The 25,303-nt window shown below is 38.1% G+C and overlaps 2 protein-coding genes and 1 long non-coding RNA gene across 3 annotated transcripts; 1 reads left to right on the forward strand and 2 right to left on the reverse strand.

Moving 5' to 3' along the window:
- Positions 1-256: 256 nt before the first annotated feature.
- Positions 257-9,453, forward strand: LOC129778632 (metaxin-1 homolog). The gene is made up of 4 exons (XM_055785657.1): positions 257-444; positions 515-940; positions 8,812-9,249; positions 9,308-9,453. The coding sequence occupies exons 1-4, from the start codon at positions 376-378 to the stop codon at positions 9,377-9,379; spliced, it is 1,005 nt and encodes a 334-aa protein (XP_055641632.1). The 5' UTR covers positions 257-375; the 3' UTR covers positions 9,380-9,453.
- Positions 9,446-11,255, reverse strand: LOC129778631 (nuclear pore complex protein Nup58). Its single transcript, XM_055785655.1, has 2 exons — positions 10,102-11,255; positions 9,446-10,040 (listed from the first exon to the last, which is right to left on the reverse strand). Exons 1-2 carry the CDS (start codon positions 11,086-11,088, stop codon positions 9,504-9,506), a joined length of 1,524 nt encoding a protein of 507 aa, XP_055641630.1. The 5' UTR covers positions 11,089-11,255; the 3' UTR covers positions 9,446-9,503.
- Positions 11,256-11,583: 328 nt separating this feature from the next.
- Positions 11,584-12,778, reverse strand: LOC129778845 (uncharacterized). Its single transcript, XR_008743506.1, has 5 exons — positions 12,537-12,778; positions 12,222-12,481; positions 12,079-12,161; positions 11,930-12,021; positions 11,584-11,872 (listed from the first exon to the last, which is right to left on the reverse strand). It is a non-coding gene; the product is annotated as an uncharacterized LOC129778845 (long non-coding RNA).
- Positions 12,779-25,303: the final 12,525 nt, after the last annotated feature.

The raw sequence follows: 25,303 nt of genomic DNA on the forward strand, positions 1-25,303 counted from the left end.
AAAAAATATTTTAGGCATCCAATAATTGAATATTTGGTTGTCGTGTTTTGTGTAGAATATATTTGATCAGTACACGTTGACCAAATTTTATCTGTCAAAAAGAGTCAAATATTTGGCTTCGGTCAAACAGTGTATGAGCACCCTTACAAACACAGCACCCACCCACCCGTTAATATACTTCTAATGGCCTTGCTATTGAGTAATTTTGCTAATTTTGGGTGAGATACAAAAAAATAGCATACCTTAGTATGATGTCAATAAATTTGACGGGAAACATGAATATGTTGCACAACCGATGTAAACATTGCGGTTAAAAGTTCGGTTACCGTTCCTCAAATCATCGGAAGTCAAACATTCCCTCCAGCGAATGAAATTATGGAGCTCTTTCTATATCGGGGCGAGTGGGGTCTTCCCAGCATAGATTATGACTGTGCAAGAATACTGGTGAGTAGAGCGAATGCTGTGGTTCTTATCAAACGTCGAATTGATCCGTATTCCGTTCATCTTTGCATAGGCATACCTAAAATTCTCGGAAACAAAAATCACATATAATTTTAACGGCAATCCGTTCAGCTCCCCGAGTGGAATGCTACCATATCTAGTCACCGAAGGTAGGAAGAAAATTGCCGGCTACAGTAATATTGTTGAGTACCTGCAGTCCATAGGTTGCGACGCGAACGCACAGCTTGAGAATCAGAGCTACATTGTGATCAATGGGTACATTCAGTATGTGCTGGAAAACCTGCATCCGTTTTTCATGTACACTCTATGGGGTGACCCGCAGAATTTGGACACCACCCGGACACTGTACGCGAAGCGCATTCCCATTCCGTTCAACTTCTACTGCCCGCGAAAGTATGTACTGAAGACGAACGAGCTGACCCAAACGCTGGCGGGCTTCGGCTTGGAGGATTCTGTCGAGCTGCACGATGTGAAGGATGTAAGTTTGTATTTATTTTCCTAGCATTTCAGGGAGTCTACGTAGTCAAATGCACATTCACTTACTAAGCAATCAAACGTAACTTCAATATCGGGAATCATCCCTTGACCACCTTATATTGGGCTTTTCTGAGACCTAGAGACGGATGAACTTGTAGTTCAAGAGGTCTACAATAGACACAATAATCCTTCCCCTACAGAGGTTTGAGCAAGACGAGTTATCTAAAGGATGATTTATTTATTTTTTCTCAACATGGAAATCAGTTAAGCAAACACAAAAAAAAGCACTGATTATATTTACAGATATAAGTTCAAAAATTGCAATGTCAATAGACAAGCCAATACTCAGTCATGTCCGCCACAGTGCCGATACGGTCCCGACGAGGCCCTTGCAGCCAAGTGGTCCACCAAAGCACAAGTCCAACCGCCAGCCTTGTTTTGGATTAATTATGATTATCCTCATTCAGAGAAATCGAGAAAATTTCCTTTACGAAAAAAATTTCAATTTAATATCTTTCATATCTGTGCCACGGGCGCCGCGCTCAAACTTTTGTAGACCACTTTTATTTTTTTCAATATATAAAAACGGTAAAATAAAAATAGTCCGTCATCACCAAGATCATGACAGACGTAATAGAGATCAATACAAATTGAAAAAAGATAATTTAAAAAATTTGAATAGTCTACATAATATAATCCGTTCAAAAAACTTCGTCAGGTTAATTGAAAATATTGAACCAAACTACAAAAAAATTGTCCATATTAATTGAGGGGCTTAGAATGAAAGGGGTGTACGTGAATTGATCGATTTCTCTACATCGACTCTCTCTTTTGGTTATAACTTAGCTGCAAACTCATTCCCAGCTGTATTTGTCAATGTGGAAGGTAGGTCAGAACCTCATCTATCCGACTCTATAGCAAACTCAAATTGGAACGTTTTTGCGGTTGAGTTAATAATCAAAGAAAAAGTTGGCGACAAGTAATTCGCTACAAAGTTAACGCAGTTAATCCCTCGGAATGAACGCCACCAATTCCATCGCTGTGCACATCTTTCATTGTAATGGGACCACGAGCTCACGCAATTCACCGTCGAACCAGTATCCATAAAGTGGCAGAAGTTGGAAGGATACGCTGAGCAAAACATGTTGCAATAATGCTGGACTATTATCCTGCAAAAATGGTGTTCATCGGGAACGACGAGAACGACGAGTAGCGCAGCGAGCAAGGTGACTAGACCAAGTGGAATACGACCTGGTGAACACGGTGTATCCGCGGAATCTTACGCACATAGGGAGAAACAACTTTGACCGATCGCCTGAGATCCACACACTGCATCGCAAACCGTTAATCGTTGCTTGAATCGCTCTTGTCAGCATTCGAGGAATGCCGTGCTCTTCCATTATTTTCCATAGTTGTCGTCGGTAGATTGTATCACATATTGTTTTGAGCTTGTCACCTTTTTTATAGAAGGGGTAGATTACTTGTGTGCTTGCCTACGCACTGTTATTCGTCGTAGTGCGGCCTTCACCTTTCGATCATCTCGTATTCGTTCGTCAAGACGTCTCTTTCTGTACATTTCGGTCTGGGGCACAAACCCCTTGTGCCACTCGTTAATTTCATGAAGAACTTCTGTGATTTTCGAGAACGATAAAGCAGCTCCATCTCCTCCACTATTTCTCCTCCAGGCGACGTTTTTTCATGGTCGCAATGGTTCAAGGCTCCTATAGAAGAAGGTGACTGCGAGCTCTGTGTTGATTCTTCTCGGCACTATTTTGGAAAACCGAAAATTTTTTTTTCGATGCCAAATGACTTCAAAATGCATGAAACGTCGAGATCGGGTGTCATCTAGAAAAAAAATTTTTGGCCTAAAATCGACCTTCTGAACTTAGCCTGAGTGCCGCTGAAGGTATGAAAAAAAAAATTTCGAATTTAAAGAACCGACCATGTACATTTTGTTTATTGGCACAAAAAAATGACCGGTGCAAAATTCCAGCTCAATCGGACATGATTTAGGGATGCCTCAAAGTACTCAAAGTTTTGATTTTTTGGCCACTCAGGCTAAGTCCTAAAGCATTTTTAAGTCATTTGGCGTCGAAAAAAAATCGATTTTCTAAATTTCCTTCACTCCCCTCTTGGAAGATTTTCGAGGATCAAAAAATCAAAACTTCGAGTGCTTTGAGGCACCCCTAAATCATGTGCGATTGAGCTGAAACTTTGCACAGATCTTTTTTTTTTGACCAATAAATAAAATATACATGGTCGGTTTTTGAAATTTGACATGACCATTTTCGCTGCCACCCTAATGATCATCACGGGTCCGCTTAAAGCGATCGATCCGTTGGACCCAATTTTCAACTGCTCGGCCACACATTTTGAGCGAAATGTTGTGAATTACGCGTTGGATGTTGTCTCTCAGCTCTTCTGAAATTACTGGCTTGTTGGCATAGATCAGTGACTTGGCATAGCCTCATAAAAGTAAATCCAACGTCCATTTCTCGAAATAACACATTCACCAAACTTACTTTTCAATAAATCCATTGTAACGTGTGCTATGTGGCAAGTGGCACCGTCTTGTTGAACCCCACATCACTGATGTTAAGATTTTCCAATTCTGGCCAAAAACAGTCTTTCAACATGCCGCGATAGCGCTCCCCTTTGATGGTAACATGACGGTCGTTCTCATTGACGAAGAAATACGATTCAATCACTCCAGCATGAAAACCACACCAATAAGTATTTTTTCGCGGATGCAATGGTGTTTCTTGAAGCACATGTGGGTCTGCATCTGACGAATAATGTATATTTGCTTGTTGACAAAGCCATTTAGGCAGAAATGAGCCTCATCGCTGAAGATGATTTTGTTATGAAAATTATCATTTTCTTCAAGATTCGCCAGAGCACAACCGAAAAAGGTTCGGTGCTTCATATGGTCAAGTAATTTTAGTTCTTGAGTGAATTTGATCTTGTAATGATTTAGTCCAGATCATTTCAAAATACGCCACAATGAGGTTTGGAAGATGTCCAATTCTTGAGAACGCCGTGAAATTGACTGATTTAGGTCATTTCGAATGGACTCACTTGCGGCTGCGATAGTTTCGTTGCACAATCCGATTATTACGACCGAAAATTGGAGTAAGGGCTCTTAGATTTGCAACCGCCGACTACGAGTTTCGGTAGTAATTTTTGATAATTAAGCGTTGCTCGTTCGTGTACTTCTCCATGATGAAAATGTTGATTTTGACTGACGTTTTGGCATCGACAGATCATTAAAATGTTTTAAGGGTTCGTTCACACGAAGATTCAAAACTGTCAAGTCGACCCTTTACAAATGGCGATTTGTGATGTTAAACATTTTACGTAAAATAATACCGCCATTCGTTTTTTCTGTGTCTATAATAAATCGTATAAACGTGTCGCAATAGTCGTATAAGTTGCGAAAATAAGTCGTATATTCATCATACACCATCCAATATATGAGGTATGTGATGCTGTATATGCGCTAGCCATAAGATTTAATGTTTGCTGGGTAGCTTTCAGACTCTGCGCGTATGTTGCAGCAGCGTTCGGTTCATGTAGTCGTCGTAAGTGGTACCGTAGTGAGCGTTGATGTCTGGCTGTTCATAAAGTAGATAGTGCTGTGGACATCAATTTAGCCATCGATTCAGCCACGATCAGTGCCACGATAGGTTCTAACGTTTGTCTAAGAAGGGCCGATCATCGCAGCAAAGTCGATAAGTCTGAGGTCATTTTCGTTGGTTCGCAGATGGGCGCTGAACCTACTAATTACCGGTCTGAACTCATCCTTTTGGCCGAACTGAGCGTTTAAATCGCCGATGACGATTTTGATATCATGTTTTGGCCAGCGATCGTATTCACGCTCTAGCTGCGCGTAGCATTTTTTTTTTCATCGTCATCGGTGTCACTTAGATGGGCGCTGTGAACGTCCATAATGCTGATGTTGAAGAAGTGGCCTCGTATCATCAATTTGCACACTTTTTCTTCCGAGTCCCCCTTCATCGATTCTCGTTAGGTGACAAAGGTGTTAAATAAGATCTTTGCCGTACCGGATTAGCCAGATTCAAAATCATATCAAGTTTACTTTGATGATTCTTAGGCTATACCGTTACATTGGTCTATAAGAATTTTGCTCGTTATCTCTATTTTAATATTAAAGATACCGAGCAAGCTATTGGTGCAACTGTCAGAATTTTTCGAATTGTTTGGTTTGTTTGTCGCATATCTTCAGAGAATTATTTTGGACCCTATTATAGAAATCGAGGCGATAAGAATTTAGCTCGTTAGCCCTTTTTTACTATTATAGATACCGAGTAATTCGATAGCATCGAGCGTATGATATAGGATTGGGCGATCTTTAGTAAAAGATCAATCTTGATGGATCGATTTTCTAAACGGCGCAGGGATCGATTCACTGATTAAATCGGTTTAGTTTGATTCTCAGAATGAATGTCACAAAAAAAGCTTGGAAGCATAGAAAAAAAAGTAGTTTCCAGGGCATTTATCTAAAACCGCCATGAAATTATTTATTTAAATAAATTAATTGAAAATTATTATTAGACATCCTACAACTGTTATTCGTCTAGAACTCCGCTGAAAATCGTATCATACGCCTGGCATTTAGTCGAAATCTTGGTAGTATTCCCAGTTCTAGAAAAGAACGAATCAGCTGGACCTGATGTCACCATCCCATTTCGTCACAATTTTCACTGTCAGCTTAGTGAATGTGATGGTGTAAATATAACTTGCGACCACTTGTTTTGTAATAACCAAACTTACCAAACTGCTTCTTCTAAATTTACGAGCACTAATTTGACAACCTTGAAAGGGATCCAATTTATGAAAAGTCAAGTGGTTTGTGGTGAAAATCAATGTTCACTGAAAAACAAATTTACAATTTTTTTTCTACGATCAAAAAGATCGGAAAGATAGCAAAGAAAAGACCGGTTTTCGTATTTTTTTTTGAGTAGGAAGAATCAAATTGCGCATGATTAGTTCACGAGTTATGCAGAAGTTTGTGTTTCGTTTGTATGGAAGCCCCTCTTAGAGAGGGGAAGGAGTGTATTCATCATAGAAACGTTTCGTTCCGAGAGAGGAGAGGAAGAGATCGATCTTCCAAAAATCGATCCAAAATCGTCCAGTCCTATTCACTATCACTAATTTGACATCATCGAAAGCTATTCGAATGTTGACATTGGGACTGATTCTGATGCGCGAATGAGAAGTGACAGCCCGGAAAAATTGCCTCACTCATTTTCCGAAGACGACTGTGGTGAGATTTTTACCTTGGGTGAACTCATGAACACTCACTCAATTCTCGTGGGCGATTGCAGTAAAAAAACTTGCTATTTTCTGACTTTTGAAGTCGTATCCTTATTTATTGTCGACTAGTACGAACAATGGAAGCCAAAAAGCGAGTGCGATTTTTTTAACTTCATTTATGATAGAATTTTATATATTTCAGATTACGTGTGACAAATCGGATTTAACTTACATAGGATTGGGCATTTCCAAAGGATTTGAACGATTTTTAATCATTCGCCGTTCCATACGGGCAATTTCTACTCCAGCTTCAATGATGTAATCATCATCTACATTGTGAAAATTTTAGGACAAAATAAGGCAATTTCGAATGCAATCCAGTTAAACTGCGAATTTAGAAATAATTTATGTTCATCATTAACATATAGTCAGTTCAAGTATTTGGTATGCTATTACTAATGACAAGAATATACATCTTCTGCAACGCTATAACGCGGAACAAAATTAAAATGTAAGTTTACAGTTGATTTTAACTGATCCAAGAAATTCAATTCCACAAACCGTTTCGTTTCTCCAAAAACAAAAATAAGACTTTCAAAAATTACGAAACGCTATTTAAGTAGTTAAAAATCGTATATGTTTCATCAATTTCTTCCATGTGTGAGGCATCCTCGGTGTCATCCACTAGCGGAGGAACATCTTTCACCAGTAGTTGCGGCTGGAGTATCATCTGTGCTCATAGCTTCGTCCTCATCGAGACCCAACTCGACCATATGATAGATGCGAGATGCGTACACACCGAGCTCATCTAGTGAGAATTCCGACGATAACAGCGCAGTTTCGAACAGTAGAATTACAAGATTCTTGACAGCTTTATCATTTTTATCGGCTCATTGTCCATGGATAAAATTTAGTTTTTGAAAATGGTTAAAATGCGATAATAAATATATCTTACCTTGATGGCTTTTATGTGAGGAGACTATAAAATTATTGTTCCCTCCAATGTTATGAATGTACACCTTTTCACCAAACTTTTAGCGTAATTATTACGGAAATAGCGCCGGACACCAAGTCAAAACATGAATGCAAAATCAAAACAATTGAAATAACATACAATAATATTAATGCAAAGGGATTTTTTTTACCTTCTTATCCCAGTGATATTATTTTTCATCATTTATAATAAGAGGAAAAAATTTATAAAGATGAACGAAATTATTTTCTGTACATATTTGTAACAAGGAATAAAAAATTTTTAAAGCAAAAAAAATATATATTCATAAAGCACATTGAATGCATAAACCCTTTGCAAAAAACAAACTTTGACTTTTTTTTTATCCCAACAGTTTATTTTATTAGGCTCATTTAGCAATTCAGCTGTAACAGAGCCGAATTCATTCGTGTACATTTTTTATCTTATGATAACTTTTGTTGTATATTACACTGTTACCATTTTGAGGCGTAAGAGTATCGCTATCTATCGATAAACATTTGTTCTATCTGTAACACAGTAGCCGTTTAGGCGCAAGAGAATTCCTATTCTATCGATGCACAACACATGTCGCCTTTTTTCGGCGTAAGAATATTGCTATTGTTTGAATGTTCACAGTTGGGCTGTTCACAGCGGGACTGTTGATATGAGGTTTCCTTTGTTGCGTCATTAATAGAGCCAATTACCGATGCAGTAGACCGAAAATGTGAGCGGTAAGGGACTGGGATTACCGACACATGATGATTGTTGCGTGGATATAGTAGCTAGAATAACACACTAAGATGGTCAGTTGAGGGGCCCTGAGTTATGAGCTCATGATCCTTCGCTTAGTAGCGGACACGCAACCAATTAGGCTACGAAGACCCCCTCAAGCTTTGACATATATTCCAATGAACCCTGCACCATTCGTCATTCATTAGGTATTTTACTCCAAAATGAACTTCTCATGTCATGCCAATCACCTTCGGCGATTCGGTGACCTGGGTCATGAGACTTTGAGGAGTTCATTTCTGTCACAATCCATTCGCGCAGGAGAATCAGGCCCATTATGTTTATAAGATTTGTCAGATGGTGAGATTAAAAACGATGTACAATGAAAAAAAACTGAGATCGATCGAATCGAAGGAAAAAGATCGATCTTTACAGTTGTTTCGGGTACAATGAATCGATCCAAAAAATCGGAAAATGAAATGGCAAAGATCGATCTTCTAAAAATCGATCCAAGATCGCCCAATCCTAGTGTGATCGTTATCGGTGCAGCTTTCAGAATTTTTCGAGTTGTTTGATTTGCTTGTTGCATACCTTCAGAAAATTATTTTGTTTTGGTTTGCGTCCCTGATATTTTCCTTTGGAAAATATTTCAGAAACGCTTAAATATATGGAATTGCAAGACATAAAATACGAGCTCGGTATGAAATCATCTCGATTTGCAAAATACGAAATTATGCTCAGTGTGATAGTGATAGTGATTGTATCGACTTCTCGATTCGATTTACATAATAGGGCCCATTATCTATCTTTGAAATAAGTTCCAGGTGCACAATTTGTTGACTAGATGATTTAACAACTTTTTTTTAACATTCATATTTTCCCTCACCCAACAGCTGATACAAAACGCCAAAAAGTGCATCAACTGGGTCGCGAGTAAACTGGGCGAAAGCCGATTCTTCTTCGGTGACACACCGAGCGAAATCGATGCCGTCCTGTACGGATACTTCTCCGTGATACTGAAATTGACCCTGCCGAACAACGTTCTCCAGAATCACCTCAAGCAGTGTGAAAAGCTGGTCAGCTTCACGGAGCGCATCACGACAATCTATTTCGCCAAGGAAGGCTTCACCAGTGCAAAGGTATTAAGTTCGGCGTCTTCCAACTCTTCATCGTCGTCATCCAATTCCAAACCGAAGGAAGAAGAGAAGCAGTACTATGATGGCACTCAGAAAGATGACACGCCGTACGATCGGAAGAAGCGGTATGTGGTTTCCGGCATTTTCGCTACGTTTGCCATGGTCGGTTATGCGCTCATGTCGGGGATCCTGACGGTGAGCAGTTAAAATTTTGATTTGTTACAATTGGGAATTATGCATTGTATATTTTCAGATCGCACACCCCGCCAATGGTGGAGGCAATTTCATTTCGTACGATGAGCCGGAATATGACGATGAAGATTAAATTGGCCGGAAAACGGCTTTTCAAAATATAGTTCAAAATAAAACTAACAACAAAAAACGCTTAACGTCGTTTAACATGTGTATTTTCAATTGCATCCAGACACTCCAAATATGTTTCCTCGATGCTAGTGTTTATTTCGCTTGCTCCCAGGCGGAGGTGTCTGCAGATTGAATGATCCAGCTCCGAACGGGGGCGCACTTTCGAACGTTTTTCCCAGTGCACTACCACTTTGGTTGCCCAGCGTTGTCCCAAAAGCGGACATTCCGCTTGAGCCGGCCATCCCGAGTGGTTTTGGTGCGAAGCCGGAAGTGCGTGGCCAAAGAGTTGAATCCTGGCTCTGCTTGGACACACCCAGGTTGACTGTTCCCATCAGTGTTGAGAAAGGGGTCGGACCGGTAGAAATCGAGCTGGAGAACCGGGTCGGAGGTGACGTTTCAGTGCTTCCCTTCGTTTCGAAAACGTCCGTATTATCTCGCAGCAGATAACGTCGCAAATTCATGTACTGCTCTTTCTGCGCTTCCACTTTTTGGTGGGTTTCGTGCAGTCGACCAGCGAGAGCGATAAAACTTTCGTGAATCTGTTGTAGTCCTCGTTTCAAATCCATCGCGGTGAAATGTTGCGGGACAGTCAATGACTGCATATGCTTCTCCGTGAGCTCCACCTAAAAACAATGTAACTTTAGTTTAACGCGCTCCCGGAGAAAAATCATCTTTTTTTCTCACCTGTTGTTTGAGATTCAGCAAATCACTTTCGTACTTCTGAATCAACTCGATGAAATACTGCAGCGGCATCGTATTCTCAAACTGCAATCCCGCGGGTGTATCGTGCGTCCGCTGGGCCATATCCGCCTGCTGGATAATGCTGGAAGTCTCCGCCCGCAGCAGTTTGATTGCCGATTGATTGTTCGTGACGCTGTTCGAAATGTCGATCAGATTCCAATTGAGGCGGCTGATTTCCGATGACACATTGTACAATTTCCGCGATGAGGTTCGTGCTATGTCGGAACTAAACGACTTCTGCCTCTTGATGTACTCCTTCAGCTGCTCCACAGTGGTTATAATCTCCTGTGGCACTTGAAATTCTTTCGCCTTGGTGCTGTCCGGTTTTCCCTCCACTGATTTGGGTGCTGCTGCGTTTATGTCAACGCCCCCTAGGCCCGCTGGTTTCGCCATACCAGAACTGGTGGTTGCGGCGGTCGTCGTTGGCGTTGCGGCCGTTACGATTTTGGCCGCAGCAAACGGTGTACTTCCTCCTGTGGATGCTCCAAAACCGCCTAGTGTTAACGTTGGGGCAGTGGAAGAGCTTATAGAAGAGACAGCACCGAAGGGCAGTTTCATTGCTGGCATCGCTGTTGCTGCTGGAGCAGCTGTACCACCGGGCAGTGTGAATCCGGTAGAAGTACTGGTGGAAGTCGCCTGGGTCGTTGTGGTCCCGAAACTGAAACTTGGCGCTGCGGTTGTCGCAGTAGCAGTAGTTGCCGGTTTGCCCAATGCTCCGAATGCAGGAGGTATTGTTGCCGTTGCAGGAGCAGCCCCCGTTGCTCCACTTCCAAAGCTACTCAATCCCATTGGAGCAGCAGTAGCAGTAGCAGGAGCGGCGACAGGAACAGCCGCAGGCGCTGCTGTAGGCATCGTTGTTGTGGCAGCGGTTGTAGCAAACGAGAACGCCGGAGCGCTCGTCGTTGGGGTTCCGAAACTGAAACCGGACATTGATTTATCCTTTACGCACAAGGCAAGTTATAAATTGGCTTCACTTTTTGTCATTGAACACAAGAGACAGTAAATTTTGAGCCGCAATGCGAAGGAATCCGCGTTTAGAGGCACTGATGCTTTTTCTGTTGGGGAATTTGACACCGACAATCAAATCAAAATCCGAGATGTTAAAAAGATGGGAAGATTGATAGATCTCGTACATTTTTCGCTACCAGCTAGGGATGCCAGATTGGAGATATGAGGCTATAGGGATAAAAACAAAATAATTCCCCACTCTACTTTGTTGTGCCTAATCGGTCCCAGAAAATGGTGTCGACAACGGTGCCGATATCGTGCCACTTTGCAATAATTTTGTCGATCTATCCTTTGTATTTGACATCTAATTACGTGCCAACACTGTTCCAATCTGGCACGACGTCGACCTATTGCAGCACTGCTCGACCGGTACCGTTACATTGTATACAAAGGTGAAACATAAGAAAACAAAGTAAATAAACATTGAACCATTTTATTTTTAATTTAATTTGTACATATTTATACTGATACTATCACTATGCAATATGACTATACTATGATATACATAACTATACTACAGAATCAACGACTATACAATAAAATGTTATAGCATTAGTAAATTTCCTCTCAGCTCATGTTTGTATTGGTTCGAGAATTTACAGTATACTGATAAAACATTTCGAGCCATCATAATTCTATTCCAAGTGATTCCATCCAGTCCAATACTCGTGTAATGCTTTTCTGATTTAGACGAGGTAAATTCACACTGAAATATAAATGTATTCACAAATTGGTTCTAAAAAATTTTGTAAATAAATATTACATGTAATGCATTCGCTGAATTGGTGACACCGGCAACTGACGAAGCAGTTCAAATGTGAAAGTTAGGAAGTGGCAGAAACAATGCGGTATATTCTGAAATAAAATACACGTTAGTCCATCCTTTCATTGAATATATTTGATTGCTGTTACCATTGTTTTATGATTGTTGCCGATTCAACCTATTTTTTGTTTTCACATATGAAGAATATGTGTAACTGTTGCTTAGAGACAATCTGATCTAGAAAAAAACATGCTGTCAATGCAATCATTAGCATATTCTTAAATATACATACCTGATTAAAGACGCGCAACTCAAAGCCACCTTATTTGAATTATATAGTTTCCTTTAATTCTTTATCCTGAATGTATCCATAGTTCCGTACAAGACGCTCGAGGTGTAAAGCAGCACATTTTCACAGCGACATAGCCGGAATAGCAGTATCGTTACGGCAATCATTGGCAGCATTACATGAAAAATATCAAGTCTCCTTTTTCCTTTTATTTCGTAGACACCAAATCACGAGTGGATAACCAAATGTTGTTTAGAATTCAGCTAAAATTCAAAAAGGCGTTAAAGACAGAATACTCTTGTTTATTGTGAAAATTACTTGTTTTTAATAATTTCCCGTCCGCTCCGCTCTCATTTGTTTATTCAAATGACAGTCCAGCGTGAAAGAGAAAAAGCAAACGCCAGTGATGCCGTTTCACTCAGTTAGAGTTATCTTCCAGTAATTATGGCTGAAACTTTAGGTAGTGCTATCTGCGGGGGACAAGGCGGGGTTGGATTCCATCACTTTTGTAGCACTTTTCGTCGCTCGGTCGACGTGGTGTCGATAACTACTCGAAAATAATTTAGAGCGGGATTTAGTTTTTACCAAGATGGTGAAGTTAACAGGTGGCTCGTAATTTACACTATTTAGAAAAGACGTTTGAGGAATGGCAAGACGAAAAGTTTGGATTTGTTTATGTTATTACTTACGTTGGTATGGTTACATTTGATTTCGTCGAAGGTAGTTGAAGCAGTATAATAAATAAACAGTTGTCGTTGAAAACAGTAACCTAGTAACCTTTATGCATATGCTTCCGCCAGCTGGCTCGGCTAATGTGATTCAAGGAGTGCTTTGATCGTGGTACCGATCTGGCGCATAATTTGCAGCTTTATTTTTTGTGCTGGTTCATAACGACAATCAACCGTGCCGGCGAAACTGTAATCAATGTTTAGTGTTGTTTGGATACCATCTATGAAAATAAGTTCAAACTTACGGGATACGTCTGAACGGCACTTCTGACATTACGTTTTACCTTCCACTCTGCTTTCCTTGGTTTTTACTACGTTTGGCATGAATAAAAGTAAAAACTAAGTATTTACTTTTCGAAAATGGAAGTTAACTTAATTTCGTGTGAATAGAACAGCATTTATCAGGTATTTACTTCGAAATATCAAATGCGCATATTTTACGTTTTAAAAAAATAAATATCATAAAATATCATGCGCATATTTTACGTTTCAAACACTTTCATTCGTTTTGATATCACATTCGATTTATGTTTAATGCTGCTTGGCACTTTCGTATTAGCGTCACCGGACCCGAAATACAATAGATAGCAATTACTTAACCGGGCAAACGTATGCCGTCCGACGCTCGGTCGGACCTAACTAAAGGATCGTCTCCTATGTTTCAAACTAACCGGGCAATCGATGGAACACAGGTTTGTTTGCGAAAGGCCGCCGCTTCCGACGGCGGGTTGGTAATTTCAAATAGCTGTACGGATTTAGTTGCGAAGTGGTTTTTTTTTAGCAAGACAGGGACCAAATGTGGAATGTTGTAAAATATGCAAAACGACAAATGTTTCCTGCGTTATGTTGGCGATCCCAGATCCCCTGTTTATTATTTCGAACATATGGGTATTCAATTTACCGAATTTTGCGAACTTCCTTCAGAGTTTTCCGAAAATATTCCGATTTTTCTATCCGCTAATTTGATCTATGGGCCAAGAAAAATATAACAAAATAAAGACGACTCAAATCGGACCATTCCTTCTTCAGGTTTTGCGCTTAGCAACACATTTGGCCTTCCATTTTTATTTACATAGATAGAATATATTTCTACGCATCTATCACATTGAACAAAATTTTATGTTTCTTGAGATTAACAATTGAATAATTTTCGAGTAACGTTTGAAGAGTTCCTATGTAACAAATCTAAACAAATCGAGTTGATGGTTGCACACTATTAGTTTTCAATCATTGAATGTATTACAACAACAGTCGTTCAAGTATCTATCATTTCTACATTTTAATCACCGATACCAAAAATGTCCAATGTACAGATTCGGTTTTCAAGCATTCTGTTACTCCGGAATTCACTTTCCTCCGACGCTCGAAATGTCTTGGAATCCGACGAAAATTGGGTTCAGCGTCCGGACTTCTGCAAGCGTGCCCGTGGTGGCCATGCAAAAGAAATCGAGTTCCATACATAATGGCATTAAATGTACTTTCACATGAATAAAGAATTTCATTGATATCCAAAACCGTTTTTGTTCTATTTAAAAAAAAAAACTTTTGTAGCGCTCTTATTGGAAAACCCAATACAAACGAGGTCAGTCAAAACGACCAATGTACCTATTTTTCTCTGAGGCATCAACTGTAAATTTAAATTACGAAACAACAGTTATGATTGGTTTTTCCGAGTTATTCTTGCCTGTTAGTGCTGAACGTAGTGACAAAGATTGATTCTAGAGGTGTGCAATCCAGCTCATCGTGATGAACAGCTCAGTTCATCTAAAAGAGCTGTTTTTTATGAACAGCTCTACAGCTCAGATGTCAGTGTTGACGTCTGGTGGCGACTTTCAATTTGGGCCCCAAACTCGATAGTGTAATCTTTATCAGATTAGAAGACACTAAGCCAGTTTTAAATTTTAAAAATTTAAATGAAATTTTTCAAAGCATGTTATTAAATTACCTGAAACACGTATTCCTGACTCTTATTTAACCATTTGTCTAAACATTTTCGACACTTTTACCGAGACTTTCCATTATAATATAAATTTGTCTTCAAAAACAATTCATTCATAATTTTAATTTTAAAAACGTTTTCATTCTGCCTGAAAGTCAATAATTATTGTTGGCGCCCCCTAAACTGGTGAATAAAAGCTCAATGCCGTCAACGCGAATATAACAGTTGAAAAGACAAGGAACAAATGAAACTGAACTGATTCCATAAGGAGAAGAGCGAGAGGCGGTAAGTTCATTTGAATCTTACAGCTCACACACTCTCTGCAATTCTACAGCTCTTTTCCCTCCTGCATAACTATCAAAATGAGCTGAAGAGCTATTTGTTTTTTTTCGAGCTGTTCCGTGTCAACTCACTTCAAAGAGTCGATTCTTCGGAACAGCTCATGAGCGGATGGCACATCTCTGATTGATTCCTTTGAAAACAATTTGGGGAACAATGATCCGATCTTCAGCTTCTTTTTTCTCGAGTTAACGTAAATTTTACATTGAACCTTTTCGAAAGTTACGCGAAAATTGTGAAATGTCAAGCATTATATAAACGCGCTAAATCTGACGTTTTGATTGGCCAGATTTGTGCCCTTCAACTTGTACCGACTAAAAGGAGCAACCAAAATAACAGCGGAATACGGGTTTCCCCAACACAGACTTCAAAACCAAGGGGCCTGGGGAAATCGACATTGCAAGGACATGCAAGCCGGAAGGATTTCTGTTCCCATATGCATATATGCAGACCGGAATGTGTTTCTCCAACACGAACTTCTAAACCAAGGAGCCTTGGGAAATGAGCAGGTCGATGATTTGCACATGTTGGCAAACAATTAGAGAAGGGAAAAATCAGCTCATCATGGTGAGCGGTTCAGAGCCGTTCAGCTCATACAAGTGAGCTGCTCATTTGGAACAGCTCTTTAGCTCAGTTGAATTTTCAGTAGTCCACACAATTGCATATGAAACGTAATCACCATGGGACATTGCATAGTGAGCATTTTCTTAATAGACGGAAAGCAAAAATTAAACGGATTTAATTTGCAATTGTACAAAAACTAGAACTGATATGAATTCTAATAATATAATATATAACATAATATAATATACAACATACTCAATGCTGAAATCCAACACGGAAGATGCTTAGGATATGCTGAACTTATACAACAGAAAAACCAGCAGTAGCCAATTAAAACGCCTTCAGGAATATTGGCCGAGACAACGTTTTTTTGATAAAACTACCGAAATTTTTTTGACGTAGGACTACGTCTTTCATTTCTATACCGGGGTGTAAAATCAAAGTTTCGAAAACGAAAGCGTTACGCCGGAGACCGAGATTTTGAGCGTTAATAGCTCCTAAACAACTGAACGAAATGGTATGATAAACACTTCATTCGAAAGATAAAATGTCTACGCGTTATATACTTGTTACTTTTTGATCCAAAAACTTGTTTCAATAGTCTTAAAATTGCTTTCAAAACAGGCTATTGAAATCACCAATCGGTATATAAGCGAGCGGCGCTCGGAAATCCATTCAGTTCTAATTGAACAGCGATTGGAGCATGTTGTCGCTGTTGCGGTGAAGCTCTTTATTTATCATGAAAGCGCGGATGAACGGTGTCACCAAGAGCCTGTTTGTGCACCCTAGGCCAGAAGGGAATCTATCAGGAGGAGAGTGATGCCACAAACGGTTCCCTGGGAAGACATCGCTACACACACATACACGCTATTAACTATTAACTATTAACTATTAACAGGTGGTTATCGAGTTGGCATTAACCACTGGTGGGCTTCCAGTATCGAGGAAAATGTGGAAATATCTAATCGTTACTGAAAATAATCTGCCAGTTCCTTTGGGAATTTTCAAAATATATTCATGTGAAAGAGTTTAATTGAATGTTTTCTATCCATGTTACACTGTGACCAAATATGTTTCAATCAAGTGCTATTAACAGGTGGTTATCGAGTTGGCATTAACCACTGGTGGGCTTCCAGTATCGAGGAAAATGTGGAAATATCTAATCGTTACTGAAAATAATCTGCCAGTTCCTTTGGGAATTTTCAAAATATATTCATGTGAAAGAGTTTAATTGAATGTTTGCTATCCATGTAACACTGTGACCAAATATGTTTCAATCAAGTGCTATTAACAGGTGGTTATCGAGTTGGCATTAACCACTGGTGGGCTTCCAGTATCGAGGAAAATGTGGAAATATCTAATCGTTACTGAAAATAATCTGCCAGTTCCTTTGGGAATTTTCAAAATATATTCATGTGAAAGAGTTTAATTGAATGTTTTCTATCCATGTTACACTGTGACCAAATATGTTTCAATCAAGTGCTATTAACAGGTGGTTATCGAGTTGGCATTAACCACTGGTGGGCTTCCAGTATCGAGGAAAATGTGGAAATATCTAATCGTTACTGAAAATAATCTGCCAGTTCCTTTGGGAATTTTCAAAATATATTCATGTGAAAGAGTTTAATTGAATGTTTGCTATCCATGTAACACTGTGACCAAATATGTTTCAATCAAGTGCTATTAACAGGTGGTTATCGAGTTGGCATTAACCACTGGTGGGCTTCCAGTATCGAGGAAAATGTGGAAATAACTAATCGTTACTGAAAATAATCTGCCAGTTCCTCTGGGAATTTTCAAAATACATTCATGTGAAAGAGTTTAATTGAATGTTTTCTATCCATGTTACACTGTGATCAAATATGTTTCAATCAAGTGCTATTAACAGGTGGTTATCGAGTTGGCATTAACCACTGGTGGGCTTCCAGTATCGAGGAAAATGTGGAAATATCTAATCGTTACTGAAAATAATCTGCCAGTTCCTTTGGGAATTTTCAAAATATATTCATGTGAAAGAGTTTAATTGAATGTTTTCTATCCATGTAACACTGTGACCAAATACATTTGGTTTTGTGGTTTTTCAATCAATCGCAATTAACAGGATAACTTCAGAAGATTATTCTTCCCCATCAGTAGGATATTTCCGTATCCAATATTGTATGCGCACGCAATCGATTATTGCTCAGTCGCCGAAAGTTCCGAGCTCAGAGAGTTCATTCCCCTCTAGTTTGCCTTCCAAATTGCCATCGTAAACCACACCTTCTCTCGATTCAATCACACACAAAAAGCATACTTAAGCGATATTCTGGTGGTGAGACACATTTATTTTTCGTGAGGACATCGACAAGACAACATCGTTGCCTGACGTGCTGGAGGAGGTGGACGGCGAAGGATCGACACATATACGCGCAGAACTCTTTCCGTTAGGATGCCATTCAGCATCGAGAAAGTTCCGGAAAGATCTAATCATTGCTGGAAAATAATCTGCCAGTTCCTTTGGGAATTTTCAAAATATATTCATGTGAAAGAGTTTAATTGAATGTTTTCTATCCATGTTACACTGTGACCAAATATGTTTCAATCAAGTGCTATTAACAGGTGGTTATCGAGTTGGCATTAACCACTGGTGGGCTTCCAGTATCGAGGAAAATGTGGAAATATCTAATCGTTACTGAAAATAATCTGCCAGTTCCTTTGGGAATTTTCAAAATATATTCATATGAAAGAGTTTATTTTAATGTTTTCTATCCATGTAACACTGTGACCAAATACATTAGGTTTTGTGATTTTTTAATCAATCGCAATCAACAGGATAGTTTCTGAAGATTATTCTTCCCCATCAGTAGGATATTTCCGTATCCAATATTGGATGCATAAAACCTTGTGCCTCCAACGTAACGCTCTCGTTTTCGAAGTTCTCCAAATATTCATTCATTCAGAATGAATTCAGATTCAACTTCATACAAATGATCTCTAAATCAACGATAGTCCTACGTCACCCTTGCGGTTATACCATAGATATAACCCACTTCCTGTTTTTTGCATCCGAGGATATAATCATAAATCCACAAATAGGAGCAACCAAAATAACAGCGGAATACGGGTTTCCCCAACACAGACTTCAAAACCAAGGGGCCTGGGGAAATCGACATTGCAAGGACATGCAAGCCGGAAGGATTTCTGTTCCCATATGCATATATGCAGACCGGAATGTGTTTCTCCAACACGAACTTCTAAACCAAGGAGCCTTGGGAAATGAGCAGGTCGATGATTTGCACATGTTGGCAAACAATTAGAGAAGGGCAAATCAGCTCATCATGGTTCATCAGCCGTTCAGCTCATACAAGTGAGCTGCTCATTTGGAACAGCTCTTTAGCTCAGTTGAATTTTCAGTAGTCCACACAATTGCATATGAAACGTAATCACCATGGGACATTGCATAGTGTGCATTTTATTAATAGACGGAAAGCAAAAATTAAACGGATTTAATTTGCAATTGTACAAAAACTAGAACTGATATGAATTCTAATAATATAATATATAACATAATATAATATACAACATACTCAATGCTGAAATCCAACACGGAAGATGCTTAGGATATGCTGAACTTATACAACAGAAAAACCAGCAGTAGCCAATTAAAACGCCTTCAGGAATATTGGCCGAGACAATGTTTTTTGATAAAACTACCGAATTTTTTTTTTGCATCCGAGGATAAATCCACAAATAGGTGCAACGAGAAATAATTATTCGCGATCACAAAGGTAACAAAAGGACCAGTATCAATCATCAACATTTATGCCGGGTGGTTTTCTGAATTGTTTTGATTCAGCACGTGGAAATAAATGTATGTGTTTTCACAGTAATGTTTAAATAACAATGTAATATATCAAATTTGTTTACGAGCATATTATTATGTTTATTATTTTGTTTGGTGATATAAGAAAAAAATAATGAAGTAACGAACGATTGAATAACTTCAAAACAAAAACCTTTTTCCTATCTGGCATCTCCGCTAATGCTAAAATACGAAGAGGAATACACAAAAACAAACTGACGTCATGCCATGAAGCGCGGGAGACGAAAAATCCTTCCGCGTCTCATAATTCACACTCTCTGCAGCTTTTGCGCTCCCCAGCTATGCAGCTCAACAGCTCTACAGCTCAGCAGTTTGATACTTATGACAGACATACAGCAGTACTTGCGTTGTTCTTCGAAAATTGTATGTCTGTCACCATGTACAGCGCTAGAACCATGCAAGCAACTAGGTACAATCGCTGTACCTGTACCGACCTGTTTTACCGCTGTACATGGCTACAGTTGTACTGTGCGCAGCGCCATAGACGGTTAGTGGTGGGTAGCATGAACAAGCAGAATCAAATCACTTGATAAACGTTCTTTTCATTGACTTTCTTTTAAGTTAATAACTCAGATTGGAAACTTTTTTGTTGTGTTTGATAGTTTAGACACTAAATAAAAACCTTTTTCATTGAAATATGTGGTGGAAATTGGAAAAATATCTGATTGTCAGTTTGACATACGGTACAATGTACAACCAAAGTATGTCTATCATGGTACGATGGTACCTGTACAACGCTGTACACGTACAACGCAAGTACAGCTGTATGTCTGTCCCTGGTATAACAGCTAAACAGCTCCGCAGCTCAACAGCTCACTAGCTCTTCAGCTCAACAGCTCAACAGCTCATCAGCTCCAGTTCCGTAATGAGCTGATGTGCTGCGTTTTTTTTATTGCGAGCCGATCCGAATCCGCTCACTATGATGAAGCGATTCGAATGAACAGCTCATGAGCGGATGGCACATCTCTACAAACAATATTGGTGATCAAAACGGAATCTGCAACTCCCATCATATACTAATCTTGAAACCTCACCTCGATACCCTTAGAAAAATCCTCGGTCGAAAACTACTAAATACATTTGGTAATGCAAAATTAGTAGAATGTACAAATTTTTTGTACATATTGTCAACAAACCCGCAACCCTACCAGAGATTAGTATATTTTACTCGATAACATTAGTAAGCTTGGATATTGTCATATCTGAAAATTGGTTAGAAAAGCGCGTATTAACCATTTTCATTGTTCCCATAAGGCAATACGGAGGTATAATAAGGATATAATTCTGATACGTGCATTTTCGGCGAGAAAATGTAGCCGATATTGGGCTTCCGAATCTAAGTGGTGCGGACTCAATCCACTTCATTCTCAAGCAAATTCTTGCATGTTTTCAAGCGATTTCTTGCAATAAATTCTCAGACCACCAGAGATGCCAGATTTACAAATATGTTTGTAAATTTACAGACATATCTGTAAAACATTCATCACATCTATTCATCACATCAAAAATATTTGACTCACCATATGACATTTTTCCATAGTTTTAATACAGAAAAGTTATTATATTTAGTATATATCAATACACATGACGTTAGACCAGCGATACTCAACCTGCGGCCCGGCAGTCCTTCTTGTTGGCCCATCTGGTGTGTATGATGTTTGGAACTCATACACATAAGATCTTTTGCCTTGACATCATTGCAGACGAAAGAGAGGATACGGTTATTCACAATTAATGAAAAATTGCATTCTCTGCAGGTAGGGAAAAATGTTGAACGAAAATCGTCTCTGATAATTATTTTCTGTTCTGGATAAGATTGTTTTGCTGAAATGCAAGGAGATTTATTGAAAAATAGTTAAGTTAGGGTCAGGACTATGCAACCTATGTATTTAAACAACATCGAATAAAAATTTTCATTCTATTTTCAACAACTTACATTTGCTTTCGGGTCTGCTTATGACGAAATATGGGTTACTGTTCGATATTGTTACGACAGACATGGTTCATGGCCGTGTGGTGGTCTAAAACTTGTATAGCCTTGCATGGCGGATGGAAAATATACACTGCATTTTTTTAAAAATAAAAACGACAAGACCGCAAGCCTTGGTGGATGTCCAATATATCAACGGAGAAATACTGTGTTTTATAAAAATTAACAACGCGTATGTTTGTGTATGTATGTGTATGTATGTATGTGTAGATCGTTGAAACATTTAAACACACTTACAGCACATAAGTTATTAAGTGGTCCGAAAAATCATTTTTTTCCACTTTTTCCCAAAAATGACAAATGAAAATTAATAACATTTGAATCACTGAATCGATTTAGATGATCGACATATAAAATTGACCTAGCCTTTTATAAAAAAATATTTAACTTGCGAAAAACATAAGTATATTTTAGTAATTATTGATTGTAGTCGTTTTTTATTTTTTTTATGACTTTAGACTAGAGGGCGCTATATATTTTTATATTTTTTCTTGAAAGCTGAGGATTTTTTACACAACATATCTCGATATCAGGGTTGCTATTTTTTCGTTTTTTAGATATGATTTAAAAAAAAAATCATTTTTCCCCATTTGTCCAAAAATAACTTTCTGCAAAAAATCATAACATTTGAACTACTGAACCGATTTAGATGATCGATATATTAAATTGAAGCCAATAAGCAAAACTCACACTTGCGGGAAGATTGGATTCTAGTAGCATAGGTCTAGTTTAGTCACATATGAATATTGATCGAAGACTTAAAACATGTTAAATTTACAAAATTCTAACTTAAAAACGATAATTATAGCATCTCTGATATCGAGATATGTTAAGTAAATACTCCTCAGCTTTCCATAAAAAATATAAAAAAATATAGCGCTCCTATCTTTAACCGAGAAAACTATGAAAAACTAACTCAATCCATAATTACAAAAACAAAATTCAATTTTTTCGCAAAAGTAATATTTTTTTAAAAAAATATCTCGTAAGCTTCAATTTGATATGTCGATGATATGAATCGGTCCAATAGTTCGAAAGTTATGACTTTTTGTAGTGGGAAAAATTGTTTTTCGAACCATCGATTAGTTTTGCAAAATCATATTTCAAAAACGAAAAAAATAGCATCTCTGATATCGAGATATTTTATGCAAAAGTTCTCAGCTTTCAATCCATATTAAAAATAGGATCCATATTATAGGCAAGTTAAATATTTCTCAATTAAAGCTCATTGGCTTAAATTTGATATGTCGATCATCTAAATCGGTTGAGTGGTTCGAAAGTTAAAAATTTTTGAAAAAAGTCATTTTGGGAAAAAGTGGAAAAAATTATTTTTGGGATCACCCTAAAATGGAAATGGGCACCCTAATGACAAATTTAAAAAATACGAGTTTAATGTTTTGCGATAAAGAACAAAATTACCACTTTTGACGAAGAGCTGAGAACCACTATATTAGTGTATATATATATATATATACAGAATACAATCTTACGTGCATCGTGATGTACAAAGTATTAATGAATAAGTGAAAATTAACGTTAAAAGACATTTCTATAGATCTGCACACTTTTACAGACTTTTCCACATTTTTAACAGACATTCACATGTTTTTACAGACTTTTTTTAAAAATCATCTGGCAGCTCTTCCTTCCACTTTTTATCGAATATTTCCAAATCGCAGGAGTAAACATTTACGTGACTCTGACTTTGTTTGTTTTTATTACGTTCGGAAAAACGTTATGACAAAGAGAGGGGATATTAAAAATGCGTTGCTCAGTGAAAGGCTGAGATGGTCTTTTAGAGATGCAATGGTTAATTAAACAATTGACGGAAAAATGTAGTTCGTTCATTTTATAATTTTACTTATTTTTGCCCTTGACAACAATACCTCTTTTATAGTGTTGATTATCATAAGAAAAATAACACTCCTGATCGTTGGATCTCTTTTGACATTTCAATTGGATCTTTTTTGACAGCCGTTTTGATTCAGTCCGCACTACCTAGTTCCGAATCATGGTTCTGCTTGACATATGTGTTTATTAGTACGGTCGAAAATGACTATAGATTGGTAGTATTTACCAAAAAATTCGTTATATTTACCTAAGTGGTGCGGACTCAATCCACTTCATTCTCAAGCAAATTCATGCATGTTTTCAAGCGATTTCTTGCAATAAATTCTCAGACCACCAGAGATGCCAGATTTACAAATATGTTTGTAAATTTACAGACATATCTGTAAAACATTCATCACATCTATTCATCACATCAAAAATATTTGGCTCACCATATGACATTTTTCCATAGTTTTAATACAGAAAAGTTATTATATTTAGTATATATCAATACACATGACGTTAGACCAGCGATACTCAACCTGCGGCCCGGCAGTCCTTCTTGTTGGCCCATCTGGTGTGTATGATGTTTGGAACTCATACACATAAGCACTTTTGCCTGACATCATTGCAGACGAAAAAGAGGATACGTTTATTCACAATTAATGAACAATTGCATTCTCTGCAGGTAAGGAAAAATCTTGAACGAAAATTGTCGCTGATAATTATTTTCTGTTCTAGATAAGATTGTTTTGCTGAAATGCAAGGAGATTTGTTGAAAAATAGTTAAGTTAGGGTCAGGACTATGTCTTCTAAGTATTTAAACAACATCGAATAAAAATTTCCATTCTATTTTCAACAACTTACATTTGCTTTCGGGTCTGCTTATGACGAAATATGGGTTACTGTTCGATATTGTTAGGACAGACATGGTTCATGGCCGTGTGGTGATCTAAAACTTGTATAGCCTTGCATGGCGGATGGAAAATATGGCATTTTTTTATAAATTTCATCAACGACAAGACCGCAAGCCTTGGTGGATGTCCAATATATCAACGGAGAAATACTGTGAACGGAGAAATGGGGAAAAATTGTTTTTCGAACCATCGATTAGTTTTGCAAAATCATATTTCAAAAACGAAAAAAATAGCATCTCTGATATCGATATTTTTTTTTTATAGATATGCAAGTTAAATATTTCTCAATTAAAGCTCATTGGCTTAAATTTGATATGTCGATCATCTAAATCGGTTGAGTGGTTCGAAAGTTATAAATTTTTGAAAAAAGACATTTTGGGAAAAAGTGGAAAAAAATGATTTTTGGGATCACCCTAAAATGGAAATGGGCACCCTAATGCCAAATAAAAAAAAATACGAGTTTAATGTTTTGCGATAAAGAACAAAATTACCACTTTTGACGAAGATCTGAGAACCACTATATTAGTTTGGCATGGAATGGCTGTATATATATACAGAATACAATCTTACGTGCATCGTGATGTACAAAGTATTAATGAATAAGTGAAAATTAACGTTAAAAGACATTTCTATAGATCTGCACACTTTTACAGACTTTTCCACATTTTTAACAGACATTCACATGTTTTTACAGACTTTTTTTAAAAATCATCTGGCAGCTCTTCCTTCCACTTTTTATCGAATATTTCCAAATCGCAGGAGTAAACATTTACGTGACTCTGACTTTGTTTGTTTTTATTACGTTCGGAAAAACGTTATGACAAAGAGAGGGGACATTAAAAATGCGTTGCTCAGTGAAAGGCTGAGATGGTCTTTTAGAGATGCAATGGTTAATTAAACAATTGACGGAAAAATG

This window comes from Toxorhynchites rutilus, chromosome 3 (assembly GCF_029784135.1).
Source record: "Toxorhynchites rutilus septentrionalis strain SRP chromosome 3, ASM2978413v1, whole genome shotgun sequence".
Lineage (NCBI taxonomy): Eukaryota > Metazoa > Arthropoda > Insecta > Diptera > Culicidae > Toxorhynchites > Toxorhynchites rutilus.